Source organism: Lithobates pipiens, unplaced genomic scaffold, assembly GCF_037356315.1.
Source record: "Lithobates pipiens isolate NorthernLeopardFrog02 unplaced genomic scaffold, aLitPip1_a1.2 Scaffold_18, whole genome shotgun sequence".
Classification (NCBI taxonomy): domain Eukaryota; kingdom Metazoa; phylum Chordata; class Amphibia; order Anura; family Ranidae; genus Lithobates; species Lithobates pipiens.
Genome location: NW_027507758.1, coordinates 130,514,928 through 130,538,242, shown reverse-complemented (window position 1 = coordinate 130,538,242; position 23,315 = coordinate 130,514,928). Strand labels below are relative to the sequence as shown.

At 45.4% G+C, this 23,315-nt stretch overlaps 1 protein-coding gene across 1 annotated transcript in view; it reads right to left on the bottom strand.

The window, feature by feature from the left end:
- Nucleotides 1-23,315, bottom strand: part of TMEM87B (transmembrane protein 87B) — a 94,180-nt gene that overhangs the window by 26,102 nt on the left and 44,763 nt on the right. The window contains exons 5-10 of the mRNA XM_077486117.1: nt 14,658-14,693; nt 8,758-8,802; nt 7,946-8,036; nt 7,502-7,563; nt 1,004-1,187; nt 824-923 (exon numbers count right to left, since the gene is read on the bottom strand). Coding sequence (XP_077342243.1) covers nt 824-923; nt 1,004-1,187; nt 7,502-7,563; nt 7,946-8,036; nt 8,758-8,802; nt 14,658-14,693 — 518 coding nt within the window. The remainder of the gene's footprint in view (nt 1-823; nt 924-1,003; nt 1,188-7,501; nt 7,564-7,945; nt 8,037-8,757; nt 8,803-14,657; nt 14,694-23,315) is intronic.

Below are 23,315 nucleotides of genomic sequence, written 5' to 3'. Positions count from 1 at the left end.
CAAAAAAAAAAAAAAAAAACAGATAGAAATGGCCCCAGAACCTCTGCTACGGTGTGAAGGACCAGTGACTTTTTAAATTAGCCTCTAAAAAGGAGCTCATAAACCTCAACTATTAAAAATTAAAGACAGATTTCATAGTAAGTGAAAATTTACATTTATGTACATAATCCAAGATAATTGCTATTGTACTTTGTATTTATCCAACATGTGCCATCTATTATTCTTTGCGCTCAGAAACTTTACATTAAAAAGGTGACTTGTCAAAAGGTGTGTCCATAAAGAATGACTTGATGCATGAAGAAAATACTGCTGCATTCTATACTGCTCATTCGTGTCTTCAGTTCTCAAAAACCCTTGGCATGTTAACATTTATTTACAAACATTAAAAATGCTTGTATGCTGATAAAATTCTAGGTTGCTTATGGCTCTTTTAGAAGACACAAGTCTAGTGTATAGATTGACAGCTGAAGCAGAATAAATATACTGTCCATTGTAAAGAGGCCAATCAAGGAAGTTTAGGTAGAGCGGTGAATGGGTAGCAGCTTTAGAAGAACCATATACCCAATTAGAGGACACATAAGCAGGCCAACTATGCTATAGACATGTCAGGAAATTATATATAATTTGTCATGTCATCAACTAACTGGGCTCACTGAAAGAGAACTCAAACCTTTTTCCCGCCCAAAGGCCTTATAGCCTTAGTTTGCCCCCAAGCTAGAACTGAAGTCTGCAAGTCTTGTTCCCTATTAAATTTTACGTTCACAAAAAGTAAAAAACAAAAAAAAACAAAAAAAAAAAAAAAAATAAAAAAAAAAAAACTTACTTCACTATACCATATCCCAAGCTAACAATGGTGACCAATAACCGAGCCAGGGTTCTTTTGATGGAAGAAACCAACTCTGCAAACACCAACAGACCGGGCGCTGCGTAGAGAAGAGAAGGACATTTAATACTGATAGAATTACATAAATGCAATATGTACTACACTTAAGTCAAAACTTACAAGACACCCCCGTACTGTTGATATTTTGATATTCAGCATAGAATACTGCTTTTTCCAGCATTCCCAAGAAAATGACAGCGGCAATCCAAAACTGTATCCTTAACAAATCTTTCCAATAACAGGCTGACCAAACGAACCACATGAGTCCAAAAACGATGTACATTATGCACATCACCATGTAAAACTGTAACAGAAAAAAAAAAAAAAGACAAATGTATAGTAAAAAATGTAAAACTTTTAAAACACACATAAACGGAGTAATATGGATGTACTTTCTTAAGTTATAAACACTGCAACCTTTCATATGGGGGGGGGGGGGGGTCTATGGGGCCCATTGACACTACTCCATTGCATTAATGTGTGCAACATTAAGGCAATCATTAATTTGAACATGTCACCTCATGCACCACAAAAAAAAAACATGTACCCAAACATGTTACATAGCGAAGCCTCGTACACACGATCAGATTGTTGATACGAGATTGTCTATTGACAGACTGTTGTCCTAAAATCTGACTATTAGTACGCTCCTTCTGATAATTGTTGTCCACCTTTTGGCCAACAAACATTGGATGGCAGGCTAGTCAATTTTCGGCAGACACTGGTCTGTTGTCAGATTTTCGTATCATCAATAAAGTAGTCCAGCACACAAAAGTCCAAAGTACAAACACGCATGCTCGGAATCAATGCTCACCAAAAATTAGCAGAAGGTGCCCAAAGGGTGGCGCTCAAGAGCAGAAATTCCTTGTAGTAAGTCAATACGTTCGTATTTGTTGGCAGACAATTGTGTACCGTTAGTATGCAAAACAAGTTGCTAGCACATGCGCTTTAGACAAAAATCAGACGCTTGTTTGACCAACAATCTGATCGTGTGTAGGAGGCTTTAGTATGGTTTAAAAAAATAAAATAAAAAAGACAAGTTCAACCAATAAATAAATGTTGGCAAAGTGCATTGGCGTAACGAGCATTACTGCAATGCAATAGTGTGAATGGGGCCTTTTGATGTTCCTACTTCTCCCAATACATCTAAAATGTAAAAACTGGACCAACGCAGCTTTGGTGAACATTAAAGGCGATCTATAGTCACAGCATACTTTCATTTTAAAACATCAGTGTTGTAATAGCAATACATACAACAGTTATTTGACAATTCAATGTAAGCTTAGTTGAAAATTCTCCTTTCATGTTGTGAGTGGTCAGTGGTGCCCCTCTGCTGGCAATCTCTCAGCTTTCAAATATGTGCTTACCAAAATTGGACAAAATTGTTTTTTTCTTTAAAGCTAAAGACCAGGCACTACATAAAACAAGCCATATTATACCAATCACATTGTTAGTACTGGCAGTGCTAAAATAAATATGTTTTGCTATATACTCAAGTTTAACATTAATCTCCTGTTGCAGTCTGGTAGCATTGAAATTCAAAAATTACAACTGTATGGATGGGCCAAACAGCAGTGTTATATGCAGTTGTGTTCAAAATAATAGCATTACACCATCATTAACCAGATCAATCAGTTTTTGTTATACATTATATTTCTACATGGCAAATTTAAGGCTCAATTCACACTAGCGCGTTTTTTGATGCATTTTGCAGAAATGCAAGGCCATTTTTTAACATGGGTTCCCATGGAACATGTTTACATCAATGCATTTTTGTGCATCTGCGTTTTTGGAAAGGGTCGGGGACTTTTTTTTCCCATGCAAAATGCAGCGTTTTGCATGTAATAGAAGTCAATGGACCTGCATCAAAAACGCAAGTACCGCTTTTTTACCGCGTTTTTCCCCGCGATTTGCGTTTTTTCCACTGTATATATCTGGTTGCTAAGCAACCGCAGTGTAAAAAAACACGCAAGACGCGGCAAAAATCACGGTAAAAAACGCATTCCAAAAATGCGTCAAGCACCGCAAAAACGCTCAAAAGCAACATGCATAGATGTGAATCGAGCCCAATAGTAGGTGTAGCAGAGTAATAAAAAACCAACAGTCATGAAATGCACGGTGCTGATTCTGTGTAACTGAATCATTAATTGAAAGGGGAGTGTTCAAAATAACAGTGTGGAGTTCAATTAGTGAGGTCATTCAGTCTGAAAAATCAGGTGTCAAACAGGTGGCCCTTTAAGGATGAAGGCAGCAAATGTTGTACATGCTGGGTATAGAGCATTTCTCTCTGAAAACCTGAGTAAAATGGGTCATTCCAGACATCGTTCAGAAGAACAGAGTACTTTGATTAACCACTTAACAACCGGCCCATAGCCAAATGACGGCTACAGGGCGGCTGTTTAACTCTGGGAGGCCGTCATATGATGTCCTCCCAGAATTTCGCTCTCGCGCGCCCCCTGGGGCGCACACTCAAAAGCATCTGTGACCGCTGGGTCCGGCGCATCACGGATCACGGTAAACGGCCGCTCATCGCTGTCGTTTACCACGTGATCGCTCCGTCAAATGACGGAGTGATCACTTGTAAACAAACCGGCGTCATGTTATGGTTCCTCCCTCCCCCTCTCTGTACCGATTGGTACAGCGGAGGGGGAAGAGATCGGTGTCAGCAGCGATGTGGGCTGCATCTGCAGTCCCTACATCGCTGCTCACCGAAATTTAACCCCTCAATTCCCTGCCATTACTCTGCAACACCCTGCAACGCCCGCCAACGCCCTGCAACACCCTGCAACACCCCCCCAACACCCTGCAACACCCCCCCAATACCCTGCAACACCCCACCAATACCCTGCAACACCCCACCAATACCCTGCAACACCCCACCAATACCCTGCAACACCCCACCAATACCCTGCAACACCCCACCAATACCCTGCAACACCCCACCAATACCCTGCAACACCCCCCCAATACCCTGCAACACCCCCCCAATACCCTGCAACACCCCCCCAATACCCTGCAACACCCACCAATACCCTGCAACACCCACCAATACCCTGCAACACCCACCAATACCCTGCAACACCCACCAATACCCTGCAACACCCACCAATACCCTGAAACACTCTGCAACACCCACCAATACCCTGCAACACTCTGCAACACCCACCAATACCCTGCAACACCCGCCAATATCCTGCAATGCTCTGCAACGCCATACTCAGATACCCAGCCATAGTCGGTGATACCCTGCAATACCCAGCCATAGACATCCCCCCCTCCCGCCGCCCTCCCGTGCTTCTACCAACTCGCCAATACGATCAAAGCCAGAATCTTTTTTTTTTTTTCCAGGCTTCCCAGCTTAGAGGTGAGATGTGGGGTCTTATTGACCCCATATCTCACTGTAAAGAGGACCTGTCATGCCACATTCCTATTACAAGGGATGTTTACATTCCTTGTAATAGGAATAAAAGTGACCAAAAAATTTATTTTTGGGGAAAAAAAAATGTCAAACTAAAATAAATAAAAAAATTTTTTTTTTTTTTAAAGCGCCCCCTGTCCCCATGTGCTCGCATGCAGAAGCAAAACGCATACATATGAAAACTGTGTTAAAACCACACATGTAAGGTATCGCTGTGAACGTTAGAGCGAGAGCAATAATTCTATCCCTAGACCTCCTCTGTAACTCAAAACATATAACCAGTAAAAAAAAATTAAATCGTCGCCTATGGGGATTTTTAAGTAGCGACATTTGACGCCATTCCACGAGCGTGTGCAATTTTAAAGAGTGACATGTTAGGTATCGATTTACTCTGTGTAACTTCATCTTTCACATTATGCAAAAATTGGGCTAACTTTACTGTGTTTTTTTTTTTCCCCAAAAAAAAGCATTCGAAAAATTGCTGCGCAAACACCGCGCGAGCTAAAAAGTTGCAACGACCACCATTGTATTCTCCAGGGTGTTTGCTAAAAAAAACATATAATGTTTTGGGATTCTATGTAATTTTCTAGCAAATAAATGATGATTTTTACATGTAGGAGAGAAATGTCAGAATTGGCCTGGATGCTCCAGAACGCCTGATGGCGCTCCCTGCATGTTGGGCCTCTGTTTGTGGCCACACTGTGTAAAAATCTCACACATGTGGTATCGCCGTACTCGGGAGTAATAGCAGAATGTGTTTTGGGGTGTAATTTGTGGTATGCATATGCTGTGTGTGAGAAATAAACTCATAATATGACAATTTTGTGAAAAAAAAAAAAAAAGTAAAAAAAAAAATCTGGATTTTGCAAAGAATTGTGGGAAAAAATGACAACTTCAAAAAACTCATCATGCCTCTTACTAAATACCTTGGAATGTCTTCTTTCCAAAAAGGGGTCATTTGGGGGGCATTTGTACTTTTCTGGCATGTTAGGGTCTCAAGAATTGAAATAGGCCGTCAGTACTTCAGGTGTGATCAATTTTCAGATATTGGCACCATAGCTTGTGGACTCTATAACTTTCACAAAGACCAAATAATATCCACCAATTTGTACTTATTTTTACCAAAGATACGTAGTAGTATAAATTTTGGCCAAAATTTATGAAGAAAAAAATTACTAATCTGCTAAATTTTATAACAGAAACAAAGAAAAAATCATTTTTTTTTTTTTTTTACAGAATTTTCTGTATTTTTTCTTTTATAGCACAAAAAATAAAAACCCAGCGGTGATTAAATACCACCAAAAGAAAGCTCCATTCGTGTGAAAAAAAGGACAAAAATTTCATATAGGTCCAGTGTTGCATGACTGAGTAATTGTCATTCAAAATGTGAGAGCACCGAAAGCTGAAAATTGGTCTGGTTATTAAGGGTGTTTAAGTGCCCAGTGGTCAAGTGGTTAAAAAGTTGATTGGAGGGGGAAAAACATAAAAGTGCAAAAACCGATATGCTGCTCAGCTAAAGTGATCTAAAATACTTTAAAATCACAACCAAAAACCAGAAAGACGTGGAATAAAATGGAAAACTACCATTCAAATGGATCGCAGAATTGCCAAAATGGCAAAGACTCAGCCAATGATCAGCTCCAGGGTGATGAAAGAAAGTCCAACGTTACCTGTGAGTACTGAACAGCTAGAAGACCGCCTATGTGAAACCAAGCTAATCTGTAAGAAACCCTCGTAAAGTTCCATTGTTTAAAAAACTACACGTGCTGAAGAGGTTACAATTTGCCAAAGAACACACTGACTGGCCTAAAGAGAAATAGTGCAACATTTTGTGGACTCATGAAAGCAAGATTGTTCTTTTTGGGTCTAGGGGCTGCAGACAGTTTGTCAGACGACCCCCAAACACTGAATTCAAGCCACAGTACACGGTTAAGAAAGTGAAGCATGGTGGCACAAGCATTGTGATATGGGGATGTCTCTCATGCTATGGTGCTGGACCCATTTAATCACATACCAGGATTCCATGAATCAGTTTGATTACATCAAAAAACTTGAAGTGGTCATGTTGTCTTATAATCGAAGAGGAAATGCCTTTGAAATGGGTGTTTCAGCAAGACAATGACCCCAAAGCGCACCATTAAGCGAGCTGCATCTTGGATCCAGACCTATAAAATTAACGTTATGGAGTGGTCAGTTCAATCCTTGGACCTTAATCCAATAGAAAACTTGTGGGGCATCATCAAAAATGCTATTTCTGGAGGTATAACCCAGAAATGTAGATGAATTGTGGAATGTAGTGCAATCGGCCTGGGCTGTAATACCTGTTCACAGGTGCAAGAAGTTGGTCGACTCCATGCAACACAGATGTGAAGCAGTTTTCAAACAGTGATTATACAACTAAATATTAGTTAATGATTCACATGAAAGCTAAATTGTCAAGTACTTTTCAGTTTATATAGTAAACGTTTGAGTTTGTAAAGAAAAATGCAGACACTATTTTTCCTTTACAGACAGTAAAGAAAAAGGAATAAATTTGAAACATTTTGATTTGGCATAGATGGCAAAGTGCTCCCAATGCATTTGCGTGTATGAAAATAAAAGCCATTATAAGGATTTTGAGCTTTACTTTTAAACACACTGCTATAATTTTGAACACAACTGTTTGCCGGATCAAATGAAAAATAGACAGGCGGTCTGTTTTCATCTGATCTCCCCATAGAGGAGAGCAGGGCTCACAGGTCCGTCTCAGCACAGTGAGCAGAAACAGGCCCATCATACGCCTCTTCATTGGGGATCAGCGGATTGATCCCCCGCTGAGCAAGCAGACAAGCCCGTGTAAAAGGACCCTTAACGTGCTTGTTGCTCCAACAATTCATATTCCGGATATGTGCCTGCTGTACCATGTACTTGTATGAAAAAGTATACTGTTCTCTCTCTTTATATTGCTTCTTTTGTGTGAAATCCCTGGTGTCCCTGCCAGTCCCTCAGCTTTCCTAATATTGAAACCTGACCACACTAAGCTGGAGAGCACAGCGTAGTCAGCTCCCTAGCTGTGCTGGGAATTCAGCCTGCTCTACTCCCCCCAGACAGCCAATCATACAAGTACAGTGTGCCACTGTTTCCATTTTCCAGAAGGTCCAGTTAAACTGTTTTCTATTACACTGTAATGGCATTTCCAATAGATCAACATACATACTTACAATCATTAATGGCCAATCTGAAGCAGAAATATACCCATGAGGACCTTCCATTGAGGTATAAACTGTTCAGGAATAAAACAGGAAAAAAAAAATAAAAAAAAATCAAACAAAAATGCTTTGAAATATTTATAATAGATACTTTGCCAAACAGATGTCATACACACAAGAATGCACATAGGAAGAACATCAGCAATATTAATAAAGAATAGCAGGCTCTGACTGCTAATACACACCCATACCGCATGACAGAAAGGAAGACCATATGGGAACAGCGCATGGAAAGGTTAGAAACTGTCAGGTTTTTATTTCTACCTTCTGGGAGCTCTGTCCTCAGCTTTGCAACACAGGTTACTAAGAACAACCAACATTGAATTCTATGGGCACCAAATTTATAGTTCCTGTAATTGTTAAACCCCATGAGATCACATGTCAAAAGAGCACTACCTGATAAACTCCAATCTTCAGCACTCTCCTCCGATTTTAGTGAAACTACAAAAATAAAGGGCCCATCTTGCTGTGTTTGAGCAGCATAAACCTGGGTAAAATACAAGTGTTAATATTTCCGACAGTCAATTGGACATGAGATCATAATGAAAACTACAAATGAATTGAAAAAAAAATGGAGCAAGCCAATGAAAACCATACATGGAAACTGGAAACTAGGAGGAGAGACACACACACACACACACACACACACACACACACACACACACACACACACACACACACACTCCCTACAGGACCTCAAATCATGTGCTGAGTGTCCCCAAATAGAAATTATCATCCTTGTGTTCACTTACTTTGAAAACTAGATAATCTGGTCCTTTCATGCCTCCTGTGATTGCCTGTAGTCTGGTCTTTGGTCTTATGGTGTCTGCTTGACCCCCTGAACCATTATCAATTGCAATATATTTTGGGAAGGCTCCAATATTCATTTGGACAACATCCTCTGAGGAAGCCCCATTTTAGGGCAAAACATGTTGGGAACCACATCGTGCTGTACCTTTAAGGCCTGTACTGTATATGTCTTTAATGCAACTGTGTTTTTTATGCATTAATAAAATGTACACTTTTTAATTAATTTTTACTATTGATTTAATAGGCACCCAAAAATTGTCACAAATTTCCAATTTCCAAAATTAGCATGAGGGTTGTTTTAAAAACATGTAGCAGCTGACATTTTGCCGATGAAATCTGTTACACCAACAAGAAAGGTCTCCACGTCTAAGAACATGCATCCCTGTTTTTTTCCTTACCTTTGAATTGGAAAGAAAAGGATTGGTCTTAGAAGTGTTCTTATTCTAGAAAGAAGAAAAAAAGGGTATATGTATAAAAAAAAAAAAAATAAATAAATAAAAATACTCCAAGTTTTGTTATAAGCAAGCGTTACTTGCCATTATTTTATTTTATTTCATTTATTTTTTTAGAGCTTTTACTTCCGAGCCTGCACATGCACTAATTGGGAATCAAATTAGAAGCATGTCAATAGAAAATAAAAATATTTCACTGCATAACACGTTAATCGCCCCCAAATTTTTATTCTACAGCAGGGCAACGGCCTTAATGTCATTAAGAACTATCTTCAGTCTAAAGAAGAACAAGGAGTCCAGGAAGTGATGGTTTGGCCCCCACAGAGCCCAGAGCTCTACATTGAGTCTTGAATTACATAAAATGACAGAAGGTTTTGAGGCAGCCTACAGCCAGAGGATGTGTGGTTATTTCTCCAAGATGTGTGGAATAACCTACTCGCTGAGTTCCTTCAAAAACTGCGTGCATGTGTACCTAGAATAATTGATGCAGTTTTGAAGGCAAAGGGTGGTTGCATCAAATATTAAATTTGGATTTCTCCTGTTTATTTGTTAATGGATATAAAAAAAACAAAAACAAAAAAAAAAAAACAACACACTCTCACTTTTACCACCTCTATTTCTGAAAGCATTCTTGCTTTACAGCATTTCTTCACACTTGCCTTAAAACTTTCACAGTACTGTACATTTCTACCCCCACCTTTGGATACAGGAATGGTGGAACTTCCAGCCCTGACTAGCCATAGTACAAATTTTGAAAACATTTTCTCTACTACTTTTTTTAGGGGCCCCCTATTAAACCTTTTTAAAAGAAAAAGTATGTTGGAGGTGTGGTGTGTGTGTGTGAGTGTGAGAGACATAAAATACAGTGACTACAAGTAGTATTCAACCCCCTGCAGATTTAGCAGGTTTGATAAGATGCAAATAAGTTAGAGCCTTCAAACTTTAAACAAGAGCAGGATTTATTAACAGATGCATAGATCTTACAAACCAAAAAGTTATGTTGCTCAGTTAAATTTTAAACATAAAAGTGTGGGTCAATTATTATTCAACCCCTAGGTTTAATATTTTGTGGAATAACCCTTGTTTGCAATTACAGCTAATAATCGTCTTTTATAAGACCTGATCAGGCCGGCACAGGTCTCTGGAGTTATCTTGGCCCACTCCTCCATGCAGATCTTCTCCAAGTTATCTAGGTTCTTTGGGTGTCTCATGTGGACTTTAATCTTGAGCTCCTTCCACAAGTTTTCAATTGGGTTAAGGTCAGGAGACTGACTAGGCCACTGCAAAACCTTGATTTTTTCCCTCTTGAACCAGGCCTTGGTTTTCTTGGCTGTGTGCTTTGGGTCGTTGTCTTGTTGGAAGATGAAATGACGACCCATCTTAAGGTCCTTGATGGAGCGGAGGTTCTTGGCCAAAATCTCCAGGCTAGGCCGTGCTATCCATCTTCCCATGGATGCGGACCAGATGGCCAGGCCCCTTGGCTGAGAAGCAGCCCCACAGCATGATGCTGCCACCACCATGCTTGACTGTAGGGATGGTATTCTTTGGGTCGTATGCAGTGCCATCCAGTCTCCAAACGTCACGTGTGTGGTTGGCACCAAAGATCTCGATCTTGGTCTCATCAGACCAGAGAACCTTGAACCAGTCTGTCTCAGAGTCCTCCAAGTGATCATGAGCAAACTAGACGAGCCTTGACATGACGCTTTGAAAGTAAAGGTACCTTACGGGCTCGTCTGGAACGGAGACCATTGCGGTGGAGTACGTTACTTATGGTATTGACTGAAACCAATGTCCCCACTGCCATGAGATCTTCCCGGAGCTCCTTCCTTGTTGTCCTTGGGTTAGCCTTGACTCTTCGGACAAGCCTGGCCTCGGCACGGGAGGAAACTTTCAAAGGCTGTCCAGCCCGTGGAAGGCTAACAGTAGTTCCATAAGCCTTCCACTTCCGGATGATGCTCCCAACAGTGGAGACAGGTAGGCCCAACTCCTTGGAAAGGGTTTTGTACCCCTTGCCAGCCTTGTGACCCTCCACGATCTCGTTTCTGATGGCCTTGGAATGCTCCTTTGTCTTTCCCATGTTGACCATGTATGAGTGCTGTTCACAAGTTTGGGGAGGGTCTTAAATAGTCAGAAAAGGCTGGAAAAACTGATAATTAAACCAAACATGTGAAGCTCATTGTTCTTTGTGCCTGAACTACTTCTTAATACTTTAGGGGAACCAAACAGAATTCTGTTGAATTGAGGGGTTGAATAATTGACCCTCTGAATAAACTTTTCACTATTTAAAAAAAATTAAACAAAGAAATAACATTCTTTTTTGCTGCAGTGCATTTCACACTTCCAGGCTGATCTACAGTCCAAATGTCACCATGCCAAGTTAATTCCGAATGTGTAAACCTGCTAAATCTGCAGGGGGTTGAATACTACTTGTAGGCACTGTATACAATTTAGCCCGATGCAGACTAGCACATTATGAAATTGTTTTGCAGGGGAAAGTTTTTTTGTTTTTTACTGCAGGAGTTTGCAACCACTTTAAAATCCACTGTTCCCAACAAGCCAAAATTCACATACTGAAACATTCAGAAAAAATTCCCACTCGCCCTATTAGAGAAACGCAACATGTTTGGAAACCTGGTTGGCATGTACCAATGTAGAAAACTGAAAAAATGCCTCACATGAAAGTGTGCACCATGGTCAAAAAGCCTTTCAGGTAAAATGGGTAAAAGTCTCAAATTACCTTCGTTCACAATTTGTAGACAATTTTCAAATTTGCCCATGCAGGTTACTGTACGTAGGCTGAGCGATTAACTTACTAGATCTAAGGAGCATAGAAGGTTTGTGGAAGATGGGAACACAAAGCATATAGTGTTCTCAGACACTTTGCTGAATTCTATGGCCTTTGTGTGTCTGGATAAGAGTCTATCTCTAACAAACTACCTGCTGCAGAGCAATTCATAAAAAAAGTATGCACAAGGGAGACACCCCAAGCTATTTACTGAGAGGCATGTTGAGTCCATGAAATATTTTATATTTTGCCACAAGTTGCAGGAATATTAAAAAATTTTTTTTTTTGCACAAAGTTGTCACTAAATGATATATTGCTCACACATGCTATGGGCATAAGTGAAATTACCCCCCAAAATAAATTCTGCTGCTTCTCCCGAGTACGGGGATACCACACGTGGGGGACTTTTTGGGAGTCTAGCCACGTACTGGACCCCGAAAACCAAGCACTGCCTTCAGGATTTAAATATAAAACGCTACCAAAAAAAAACTTAGCGATCGCAGCGATCAGGCCTGACTCTGCGAACACCATTTAGTGTTTTGTAAGTGACAGTGATCGATCGATACTGCACTTGGGTGGACTGGGCGGAGGGGCAAAACGCAGGTGCTAGCAGGTATCTGGGCTGATCCCGCTAACAATGCGTTTCTTGGAACCCTAAACTGCTGGGGACGCCAGTATAGATCTGATCAGATCAGATATTGATCTGTTCAGATTCTATACCACTACGGGAGGTGTATGCTTTGCGCGTGGGTGTTAGCGGTACTGGCACTAACCTAAGGCTGCCTGGGGCGACGCAGACCCTGACCCTAAAACCTAATTGATATCACCCGCCGGGTGATCAGGGGGTTAAACCTTTATTGGGTAATAAATGGTGGGTGCCCTGATGCTATAAAAAGCAAACCAACCAGAGTCACCCGTAACACTTATACGGTGATCACTGGTGAAAGGGTTAACTAGGGGCAATCAGGGGGTTAAAATCTTTATTAGGTAGTATATGGGGGTCCCTGACGCTATATAAAAACCTGACGGGGAACCTAAATAACTAACTGGCTTACCAGCGTCACCAGTGGCACTTATACGGTGATCGCTGGTGAAAGGGTTAACTAGGGGCAATCAGGGGGTTAAAACCATTATTGGGTAGTATATGGGGATCTAGCGCTATAAAAACCTGGCGGTGAACCTAAAAAAATAACTAGCTACCTAGCGACACTAATGCAGCGATCAGAAAAACGATTGCTTAGTGACACTGGCAAAAGGGGGTGAAAGGGTTAACTAGGGGCAATCAGGGGGTTAAACCTCTATTGGGGGGGGTAGGGGGCTACCCTGGACCTAACACTAACTGCCCTGACAGTTTTTACTGTCACAACTGACACTAAATGCTGTGATCAGTAAATAAATGATCACTGCAATCAGTGACACAGTGACTGGGAGGGGGGATTTGTGTCCCTATTGCCGCGTACACACGAGCGGATTGTATGGCGTACTTAGTCCGTCATACAATCCGACGGACAGTCCGTCATACTTTCCGTGACACAGTGACTGGGAGGGGGGGGGGGATTTGTGTGCCTATGTGTACCTACATGTCAGTGTAGTGTTGGTGCACTTACTTTCTCTGTTCTCCTCGCAGTCCGGTCAAAAAGACCACCCCGAGGAGAATTACATCACTTCCTCCCTGCCTGTGTGTACACTACACAGGCGGGGGAAGCTTCTCATTCGCCAGGAGCGATCGAGAGGGGATGGCCAGAAACCAAACGGCCATCCCCTCATCCCGGATCGGTCCTGAAGTGAAACGGACCGCCGCAGCCAGCGAGAGGGGGTCCGATCGGACCCCCCACCCGCTGGAAGGCAAGCATGTACGTGCTTGTGCCTGTCGGTGCCATTGTACTGCCGTACATTGCCATGCGGCGGTCCTTAAGTGGTTAAAGACCGCCAGCCGCATATATACTGCAGCTGTACCTATACGTTGTTTCCTGCAATAGATAGTGTGGGCGAGCGTGCGCCCACTTCATGGAGGAGGAGCCGATGCGCATGTCCAGCAGACCGGATGTCCGCCGGCTAGCCACAATCACTCCAGAGGCAGAATGGGGATCTGCCTATGTAAACAAGGCAGATCCCCATTCTGATAAAGGAAGAACATGAATATCTGCTGTTCCTAGTGATTAGGAACAGCGATCTCGGTGTTGTTCCTCTCAGCACTTCCCCCACACAGTAAGAAAGCAGAAACAGGGAACACATTTAACCCTTTGATCGCACCCGGTGTTAACCCCCTTACCTGCCAGTGTCATTTATACACTAAACAGTGTATTTTTTTTTTAGCATTGATCCCTGTATAGTGTCACTGGGTGTCAGATTTGTCTGCCACAGTGTCAGTCCTGCTAAAAATTGCTGATCGTCACCACCTATAAACCTATCCCATAGTTTGTAGACGCTATAACTTTTGCGCAAATCAATGTACGCTTATTGGGGGTTTTTTTTTACCAATAATATGTAGAAGAATACATATTGGCCTAAATTGATGAAGAATTTTTTTTTGGATATGTATTATAGCAGAAAGAAAAAAAAAAAAAAAAAAAAAAAAAAAAGGACATCAATTTAATTTGGGTACAGCATCGCACAACCGCGCAATTGTCAATTGAAGTAACCAAATGTTGTATTGCAAAAAATGGCCTGGTCATTATGGAAGCAAGTCCTTCTGGGGCTGAAGTGGTTATATAGACTTTTTTTTTTTTTACATTTTAGACAAAGTAGGGAGGGATTAGAACACTTGTCAATTTTTCATGGTCACCTGTGTTTGTGCTAGGGAATGTCACCCTCTTGGTTTCTCCCGTTTATCATTAAAACACTGAAAGTGAAAGTAATTCCAAAATGTTGGGCTGTCACAGGAACAAAAGGGGATACGAATGGCCCTTGTGACAACCAAGGGACTCCTCTTACTTCAAGTTATAGTTGGGACAGGAAGTGAAGCGAAAGCTCCCTAAGATTTAAAAAAAAAAAAAAAAAAAAAAATCTAGACAGGGATAAAAAGGATAAAAAGCACAGGATTTGCAAACAATCGACTTACCTTGTTTTCAGAGTGCTGTGCATTTTGCAACTTTGACTGTGACAAAACACAAAAGACAAAAGAGGAAAAATTGTAAAACCCAAGCAGAATGTCAGACAGTTTGTTATACAAACAAAACCATGCACAAACGGTTACAGACAGTGAATATCTACAAAAACTACTTTCTATATTTCAGGTACTTGTATAGCGCCATCAATTTTTACGTTACATTCCATTTACAGATATACAATACTAGCATTTTATGGCGGACTTACTACTTGGTTTACCCTCCTCCAGCGCTGACAGCTCCACATTTCCTATCAATCCTTTGCTGTCAACTTCTGTGCTGCTTTTTCCGGCCCAGCATCTTTTCCCTTTGGTCACTGGGCAGCAACTGATGATGCAACTTTTGTGTGCTGGAGATTAGGGTTGTCCTGATACCACTTTAAGACAGAGTACAAGTACCGATACTTTTTTTCAAGTACTCGCCGATACACGCATTGATAGGTGGCACGCACTAATAGGTGGCAGCTGCACTGGCTAGATTTTCAAGCAAGCAACGGTGTAACGGCATATTCGGCGACCCATCGCAGTTTGCTATGGAAGGGACGTTCTGTTGACGCCATCTTGCTACACCCCACACTCATCCACATTAAGGATACACTAAGAAGGGGGAAAGCGGACATGTTACACCCACTGGAGTTTTGAATTTTACACATATTTATAACAGTAAAGTGCATTTATATAGTGAAATACAGTACTTAGAACTCTGTGTGACTGGTTAGATGCTGAATTTTAAAAGCAGCAAACTTTTGGCAGATTAGTAAACCTGTGATCAGGGATGCCGCTGCTTTTAAAATTCAACATCTAACTAGTTAACGTTCTAAGTACTGTTTTTCACTATATAAACTCACTTTACAATTATAAATACATGTAAAATGCAAAACTCCGGTGGGTGCAACATGTCCGCTTTTCCCCTTCTTAGTGTAGACAAGTGTGAGGTGTAGCAAGATGGTGGTGACGGAACGTCACTTCCGGAGAAAACTGCGATGGGTCGCCGAATATGTTGTTACATCAGCAACACGGAGCGTTGCTTCCATTACCAAATGTGACAGCTCCAGTCTCAGAGCCCTGCACTCTATGCTTGAGGACTCACGCTCCGCTCTCCCCTCTGCCTGCTGACTTCCTGTGTCTCCCATCACAGGTATTGGCTAAGGCATCGCTCAAATGCTCGGTATCAGTACTGATACCGATACTAGTATCGGTATCGGAACAACCCTACTGGAGATGTACCATCCTGATACTTCTCTCCACTCTCGATTTCTTACACCTACAGGCAGTCCGCGTTAAACATCCTACTTACATACAATACTTACAAATGGAGGGAGACAACAGATAGTGAGAGGAAATCTACCCCTAGGAAGTAAAATCACTTGTGTAACAGTTATAATGGGAAAAAGGTGTCCCTACTGAAGCTTTAATCGCCAATCCTGGTTTCCACAACAACCCAAAATTTTCTAAATTCAATTGTCACATGGACAGAAAGTGAGGTGAAATCTTATGAACAGGAGCACATACAGCCAACAAAGTTACAGGGGTGTTAACCATTCCCTATGCTATCTAAAAAACAATTATTTTTTTTGGCCAGTGTTGCAAAAAAACAAAACCCTTGTCAAACATACAAATTCAACTTAAGAACAAACCTATGGGACTCATCTAGTTTGTGACCTAGGGACTGCCTGTACTGGGAATAGGTTGGGAAAAAAAAAAAAAAAAAGAAGAAGTGTAAACCACAAGCAGAGTATAAAAATGAATAAAAAAAGCGCTAGGATAAAAAGGACAGGGATGGCAGAGAGCATGGGGGGAGGGGGGGGGGGGGGAGAATGGAGGAGAGCATGGGGGGGGGGGGGGGAAATGGCGGAGAGCATGGGGGGGGGGGGGGGGGGAAATGGCAGAGAGCATGGGGGGGGGGGGGGGAAATGGCAGAGAGCATGGGGGGGGGGGGGGGGAAATGGCAGAGAGCATGGGGGGGGGGGAAATGGCAGAGAGCATGGGGGGGAAATGGCAGAGAGCAGGGGGGGGGGGGGGGAGAATGGCAGAGAGCATGGGGGGGGGGAGAAATGGCGGAGAGCATGGGGAGGGGGAGAAATGGCGGAGAGCATGGGGGGGGGGAGAAATGGCGGAGAGCATGGGGGGGGGAGAAATGGCGGAGAGCATGGGGGGGGGGGAGAAATGGCGGAGAGCATGGGGGGGGGGGGGAGAAATGGCGGAGAGCATGGGGGGGGGGGGGAGAAATGGCGGAGAGCATGGGGAGGGGGAGAAATGGCGGAGAGCATGGGGAGGGGGAGAAATGGCGGAGAGCATGGGGAGGGGGAGAAATGGCGGAGAGCATGGGGGGGGGAGAAATGGCAGAGAGCATGGGGGGGGGAGAAATGGCAGAGAGCATGGGGGGGGGGGGGGAAATGGCAGAGAGCATGGGGGGGGGGGGGGAAATGGCAGAGAGCATGGGGGGGGGGGGGAAATGGCAGAGAGCATGGGGGGGGGGGGGGAAATGGCAGAGAGCATGGGGGGGGGGGAAATGGCAGAGAGCATGGGGGGGGGGGGGGAAATGGCAGAGAGCAGGGGGGGGGGGGAGAATGGCAGAGAGCATGGGGGGGGGGAGAAATGGCGGAGAGCATGGGGAGGGGGAGAAATGGCGGAGAGCATGGGGGGGGGGAGAAATGGCGGAGAGCATGGGGGGGGGAGAAATGGCGGAGAGCATGGGGGGGGGGGGAGAAATGGCGGAGAGCATGGGGGGGGGGGGAGAAATGGCGGAGAGCATGGGGGGGGGGGAGAAATGGCGGAGAGCATGGGGGGGGGGGAGAAATGGCGGAGAGCATGGGGAGGGGGAGAAATGGCGGAGAGCATGGGGAGGGGGAGAAATGGCGGAGAGCATGGGGAGGGGGAGAAATGGCGGAGAGCATGGGGGGGGGGGGGGAGAATTGGCGGAGAGCATGGGGGGGGGGGGGGAGAATTGGCGGAGAGCATGGGGGGGGGGGGGGAGAATTGGCGGAGAGCATGGGGGGGGGGGAGAATTGGCGGAGAGCATGGGGGGGAGAGAATTGGCGGAGAGCATGGGGGGGGGAGAATGGCGGAGAGCATGGGGGGGGGGAGAATGGCGGAGAGCATGGGGGGGGGGAGAATGGCGGAGAGCATGGGGGGGGGGAATGGCGGAGAGCATGGGGGGGGGGAGAATGGCGGAGAGCATGGGGGGGGGGGGGGAGAATGGCGGAGAGCATGGGGGGGGGAGAATGGCGGAGAGCATGGGGGGGGGGAGAATGGCGGAGAGCATGGGGGGGGGGAGAATTGGCGGAGAGCATGGGGGGGGGGGGGGAGAATTGGCGGAGAGCATGGGGGGGGGGGAGAATTGGCGGAGAGCATGGGGGGGGGGGAGAATTGGCGGAGAGCATGGGGGGGGAGAGAATTGGCGGAGAGCATGGGGGGGGGAGAATGGCGGAGAGCATGGGGGGGGAGAATGGCGGAGAGCATGGGGGGGGGGAGAATGGCGGAGAGCATGGGGGGGGGGAGAATGGCGGAGAGCATGGGGGGGGGGAGAAATGGCGGAGAGCATGGGGAGGGGGAGAAATGGCGGAGAGCATGGGGGGAGGAGAATTGGCGGAGAGCATGGGGGGGGGGGGAGAATTGGCGGAGAGCATGGGGGGGGGGGGGAGAATTGGCGGAGAGCATGGGGGGGGGGGAGAATTGGCGGAGAGCATGGGGGGGAGAGAATTGGCGGAGAGCATGGGGGGGGGAGAATGGCGGAGAGCATGGGGGGGGGGAGAATGGCGGAGAGCATGGGGGGGGGGAATGGCGGAGAGCATGGGGGGGGGGAGAATGGCGGAGAGCATGGGGGGGGGGGGAGAATGGCGGAGAGCATGGGGGGGGGAGAATGGCGGAGAGCATGGGGGGGGGGAGAATGGCGGAGAGCATGGGGGGGGGGGGGGGAGAATTGGCGGAGAGCATGGGGGGGGGGGGAGAATTGGCGGAGAGCATGGGGGGGGGGGAGAATTGGCGGAGAGCATGGGGGGGGAGAGAATTGGCGGAGAGCATGGGGGGGGGAGAATGGCGGAGAGCATGGGGGGGGGAGAATGGCGGAGAGCATGGGGGGGGGGAGAATGGCGGAGAGCATGGGGGGGGGGGGGAGAATGGCGGAGAGCATGGGGGGGGGGGGAGAATGGCGGAGAGCATGGGGGGGGGGGGGGAGAATGGCGGAGAGCATGGGGGGGGGAGAATGGCGGAGAGCATGGGGGGGGGGAGAATGGCGGAGAGCATGGGGGGGGGGAGAATGGCGGAGAGCATGGGGGGGGGAGAATGGCGGAGAGCATGGGGGGGGGGAGAATGGCGGAGAGCATGGGGGGGGGGGGGGAGAATGGTGGAAGAGCATGGGGGGGGTGGCAGAGAGCATGGGGGAAGAGTATGGGGGGGTGGAGAGCATGGGGGAAGAGTATGGGGGGGGTGGGGAGCCCAGGGGGGGAGCAGCAGAGAGAAGCAGGATAGGAGGAGCGGTGGGGGCGCCGGCATATAAAAGAATAATTCTCTCCATCCTCCTCCTGCTTCTCCTCTCCCTCTCGCAGGCATTCCGCTACTGCAGGAGGAAGATGGAGAGAATAATTCTTCTATATGCAACCGCCCCCAGCCCTCCTTCTATGCAGTTTACAGGGGAGGGGGCTGAACTCACATTTTCACCAGCTCCAAGGTGTCTTCACCGGCTCTGGCTCCTCCCCCCGGCACCGACGGCTGACTTATACAGGCGGCCGAAGCAGTCTCATCTAGCTCCTCCCCCCGGCGCTGATGGCTAAGCAGCCGGGCGGTTGAGGAGAGGCTGGATGAACGGCGCAAGCTCAAGCCCCGCAAGGACTTGCAGCCTGACGGCCCCGGTCCACCGGGCAAGTGCCCGGTTTACCCTATGGCCAATCCGGGCCTGGGTAGCAATCTCCCCATGCCAAACCGTGACACCAGGTTTAACAGCCTAATGTCTAGTTTTAATTTGGTGGATACCTGGCAATACTTGCACCCCACCCGCCAGGCTTACTGCTGCTTTTCTGGTTCACACTCGTCAATGTCTCGTATAGACTATATATGGCTGTCTCGTGACTAAATCCCTAGGCTGCGAAATCTGGCCCCCGATTATTATCAGACCACTCCCCCATTTTGGATTGAACTCTCCTCATATACTGCTCCACCATGCTTGAATTTGAGATGGAATGTATTCTGGCTAACAATTCTCCCTGATAGCGACAGGTTGGCTTTGGAATGGACAATTTTCTTCAACAATGCAGATACAACCTCTACCTTAGTGATCTGGGAAACCTTTAAGAAACATGCCAGACTATTTACTTAATCCATTTCTAAAGCAGATTATGTACATGCCATGACTCAGTTGACAATGTCTGAGGGCCGTTACGTCTCCTCACTATCATCTGACCCCCTGGCACAATTAAACCTGCAGATCAGCTGTGCCAGGAACAGGCTAAAAACACAAGCTGTTTTTTTAGCAAACAAAAGATCTTTGAGCAAGGAGAGCACCCAGGTAAATTACTGGCCTATCTGGCGCATCTGGACTCCAGACCCCCAGTGGTAATTACTTTGCATTCAGCCATGATAGGGGACATCACAGACCCTGCGACCATTGCCAGGGAATTTGTGGATTTCTTTCGGGAAGTCTACACATCCAAAGTGCACCATCCTCCTCAGGATCTCCAACCCTTCTTGACACACTGGATCTCCCCAAACTATCTAGCGAACAGGTTGATTTGTTGGAGGCCCCGATTTCAGCAGAGGACAGTACCCTCCCCCTAGCTCAATTTGCAAAGGCTAAAGCCCCGTGCTCAGATGGCCACATTAACTCATATCCATTTTTTATAACATGCGCATTACTCCAGCGGCCACTAAACTTGCTTACAATGCTAAGACCAAATGGGTTGACGATGCTGGGGAGTTGGAGGACGACGACTGGGGCAAGTCTCTAGAGACCTGCACGCATCTCCCCCAAACTGTCAGATAGGCTTACACAAGTCTACATAACACATAGGGCATACTCAACTCCACACCGCTTAGCCAAATTCGGTCCTTTGCATAGCTCAACTATGTTCCTCAGATGCTTGATATCAGTTGGTACCTTTGGCCATCTCATCTGGCATTGCCCCCGTATTTGAGGATAATGGTCACCGATTGTCCAGTTCCTACATGATCACATGGGTTCACCAGTGTCCCTCGAAGCAATGCCTGTTGGGAATCTTTCCTGACACTGATACAAACACACTCTTCGATTCCTACATGAAACCTAGTTTGTAGCTAAAAAGATTATAGCCCGGAATTGGATCCAGGCTGCAGCTTCTACAATGGCTGCCTGGATTGCTGAAATTAATAATACCCTAACATACAAAAAGATAATGTACATCAATAGAGGGTGTCCGGGCAAATGCAATAAAATGTGGGACAGATGGGCTCCAGTCCTAGTCAACCTGTGTCTCCTGAATCTGCAATATACATTACTAGCTGAATGCACCTGGCCCTATGTGGCATGCGTGAATTATATACATCATTTGGTTTATACTGTAAATGGAACACCAGTATTGTTACTTCTTGTGGGTTTATTTTATTTTTATTTTTTTTAAGTATGAATACATTTGTTTTTCTTTATTGGGTTATGGCTCCTTGATAGGACTTGCAATGCACGAATACCCTGTATAGTTTTGCACAAAACACAAAGTTTGTTTCTAAATAAAATAAAAGCTCTACCTCATTTTTTTTCCAGTTTACCCCTAAAGCCCCTACTCAGGATAAAGATAATCTCCTTTTAATCTCACTTCTAACTAATCACTGGCGAAGGAAAAAAAATAAAAAATATTTACCCAAAGTCACATGACAGTCTTCACACTTTTCTTTACCTTCCGGTGCCTATGTTTACGGCTTGCGTGACCTAGACAATTCCTATAGATTGTTCTGCAGTAGGGTCCTCTCAGGACGCAGAGAGGAACTGACATCAGGGGAGGGCACTATATGGGGATTAGTGGTTACTGATGGATTTGCAGAGCTGGACTGGCGTTTCCCCGCACTTATAAACGTGGCAATGGTGGACTTGGCAGGGGACTTAGGCGAGTATATATTGCTTTACCAGGCAAGGAAAAAAAAAAGGCCCATTAGAATATATGTTAGAGGAAGGTGGAAGGGATAGCTTAAAGTTCACAAAAAAATAAATAAATATATAAAAAAAAGGATTTTTTACAGTGACTACAAAAATCCTTTTTATTGATGGGCACAGCTCCTTTAATTCTTGACCTTAGGGTTACCACGCCACCGTCAGGAGAGGACTAGGCAGAACATGCGCTGTTCCAATGGCTGTTCACCCCCTTCGGTGGCGAACGGTGTCTCTGTGACACGCCGCCACCGAAGAAACAGGGATGCACGCGCACGATCGCACGCATTTCCTGTTTAAACGGGAGGACGTCATACGACGCCCTCCCGCCACAATAGGTGCACCGCCTGGCTGTCATTTGACAGCCGGCAGTTGTGAACTAGTTAAAGTAGCTTGGGCTCCTTGTTGCCCCTTCCACTGCTTCCTTTGTGCCCCTCAGCAGTTTAAGAGTTTAAATTGAGGTGGGCTTCAGTTACACAGTTAGGTTGTTAAAAAGACTCAGTTAGACTTACCGGTGACGGTATTTCTAAGAGCCTTTCAGGACAACCCCGGAGAGAGTAGCTCCACCTTGCAATCAGGAAACACATGCCCACTTTAAAAACACCTCCTCCTCCTCCATGGCTTCAGTTATTGTGGCCTTCCGACGCTGGAAAACAAAGCACAGAAAGCACAACACCATGGTAGAACTTAATACATTTACTAAGCATAACCTAGGGAGGGAAGTAACGGTTGTCCTGAAAGGCTCTTAGAAATACCGTCACCGGTAAGTCTAACTGAGTCTTTCTCAAATCGCCTTTCAGGACAACCCCGGAGAGGATAACCGAGAAACTTACCCTAGGGCGGGACTACTGCCTGCAGTACCTTCCTGCCGAAGGCCTGATCTGCTGCAGACAGTAGATCTAACCGGTAATGCCGGAGAAATGTCGAATAACTGGACCAAGTGGCAGCCTTGCAGATTTGTTCAGGCGTGGCACCGGCCCTTTCAGCCCAGGAAACTGCCGTGGATCTAGTAGAGTGGGCAGCAATACCTGAGGGAGGTATTTCTCCTTTTGCTTTATAGGCTTCTGTTATAGCCAACTTAAGCCACCTACCCAGCGTACTTTTAGAAGCTTTCTCCCCCTTGCGTGATCCAGAAAATATCACAAAGAGGGCGTTTGATTTTCTAAATTCTTTAGTAACTTTCAGAAACTGTAAAAGACATCTTCTCACATCCAATGTGTGAAAAACTTCCTCTCCTGCATTTGCTGGGCTTGCAGAGAATGTAGGTAACACTATTTCCTGTGATCGATGGAAAGTTGAGGATACTTTCGGTAGGAATGCTGGATCCGTCCTCAGTACCACCCTGTCCTGATAAATTCTAAGGAAGGGTTCTGTAATAGCTAGAGCTTGGAGCTCGCTGACTCTCCTGGCCGAGGTGATGGCCACCAAAAAGATTGTTTTTAAAACCACCTTCTGCAAAGAAGCTTCCTGTAAGGGTTCAAACGGTGCTCCCGAGAGACCCT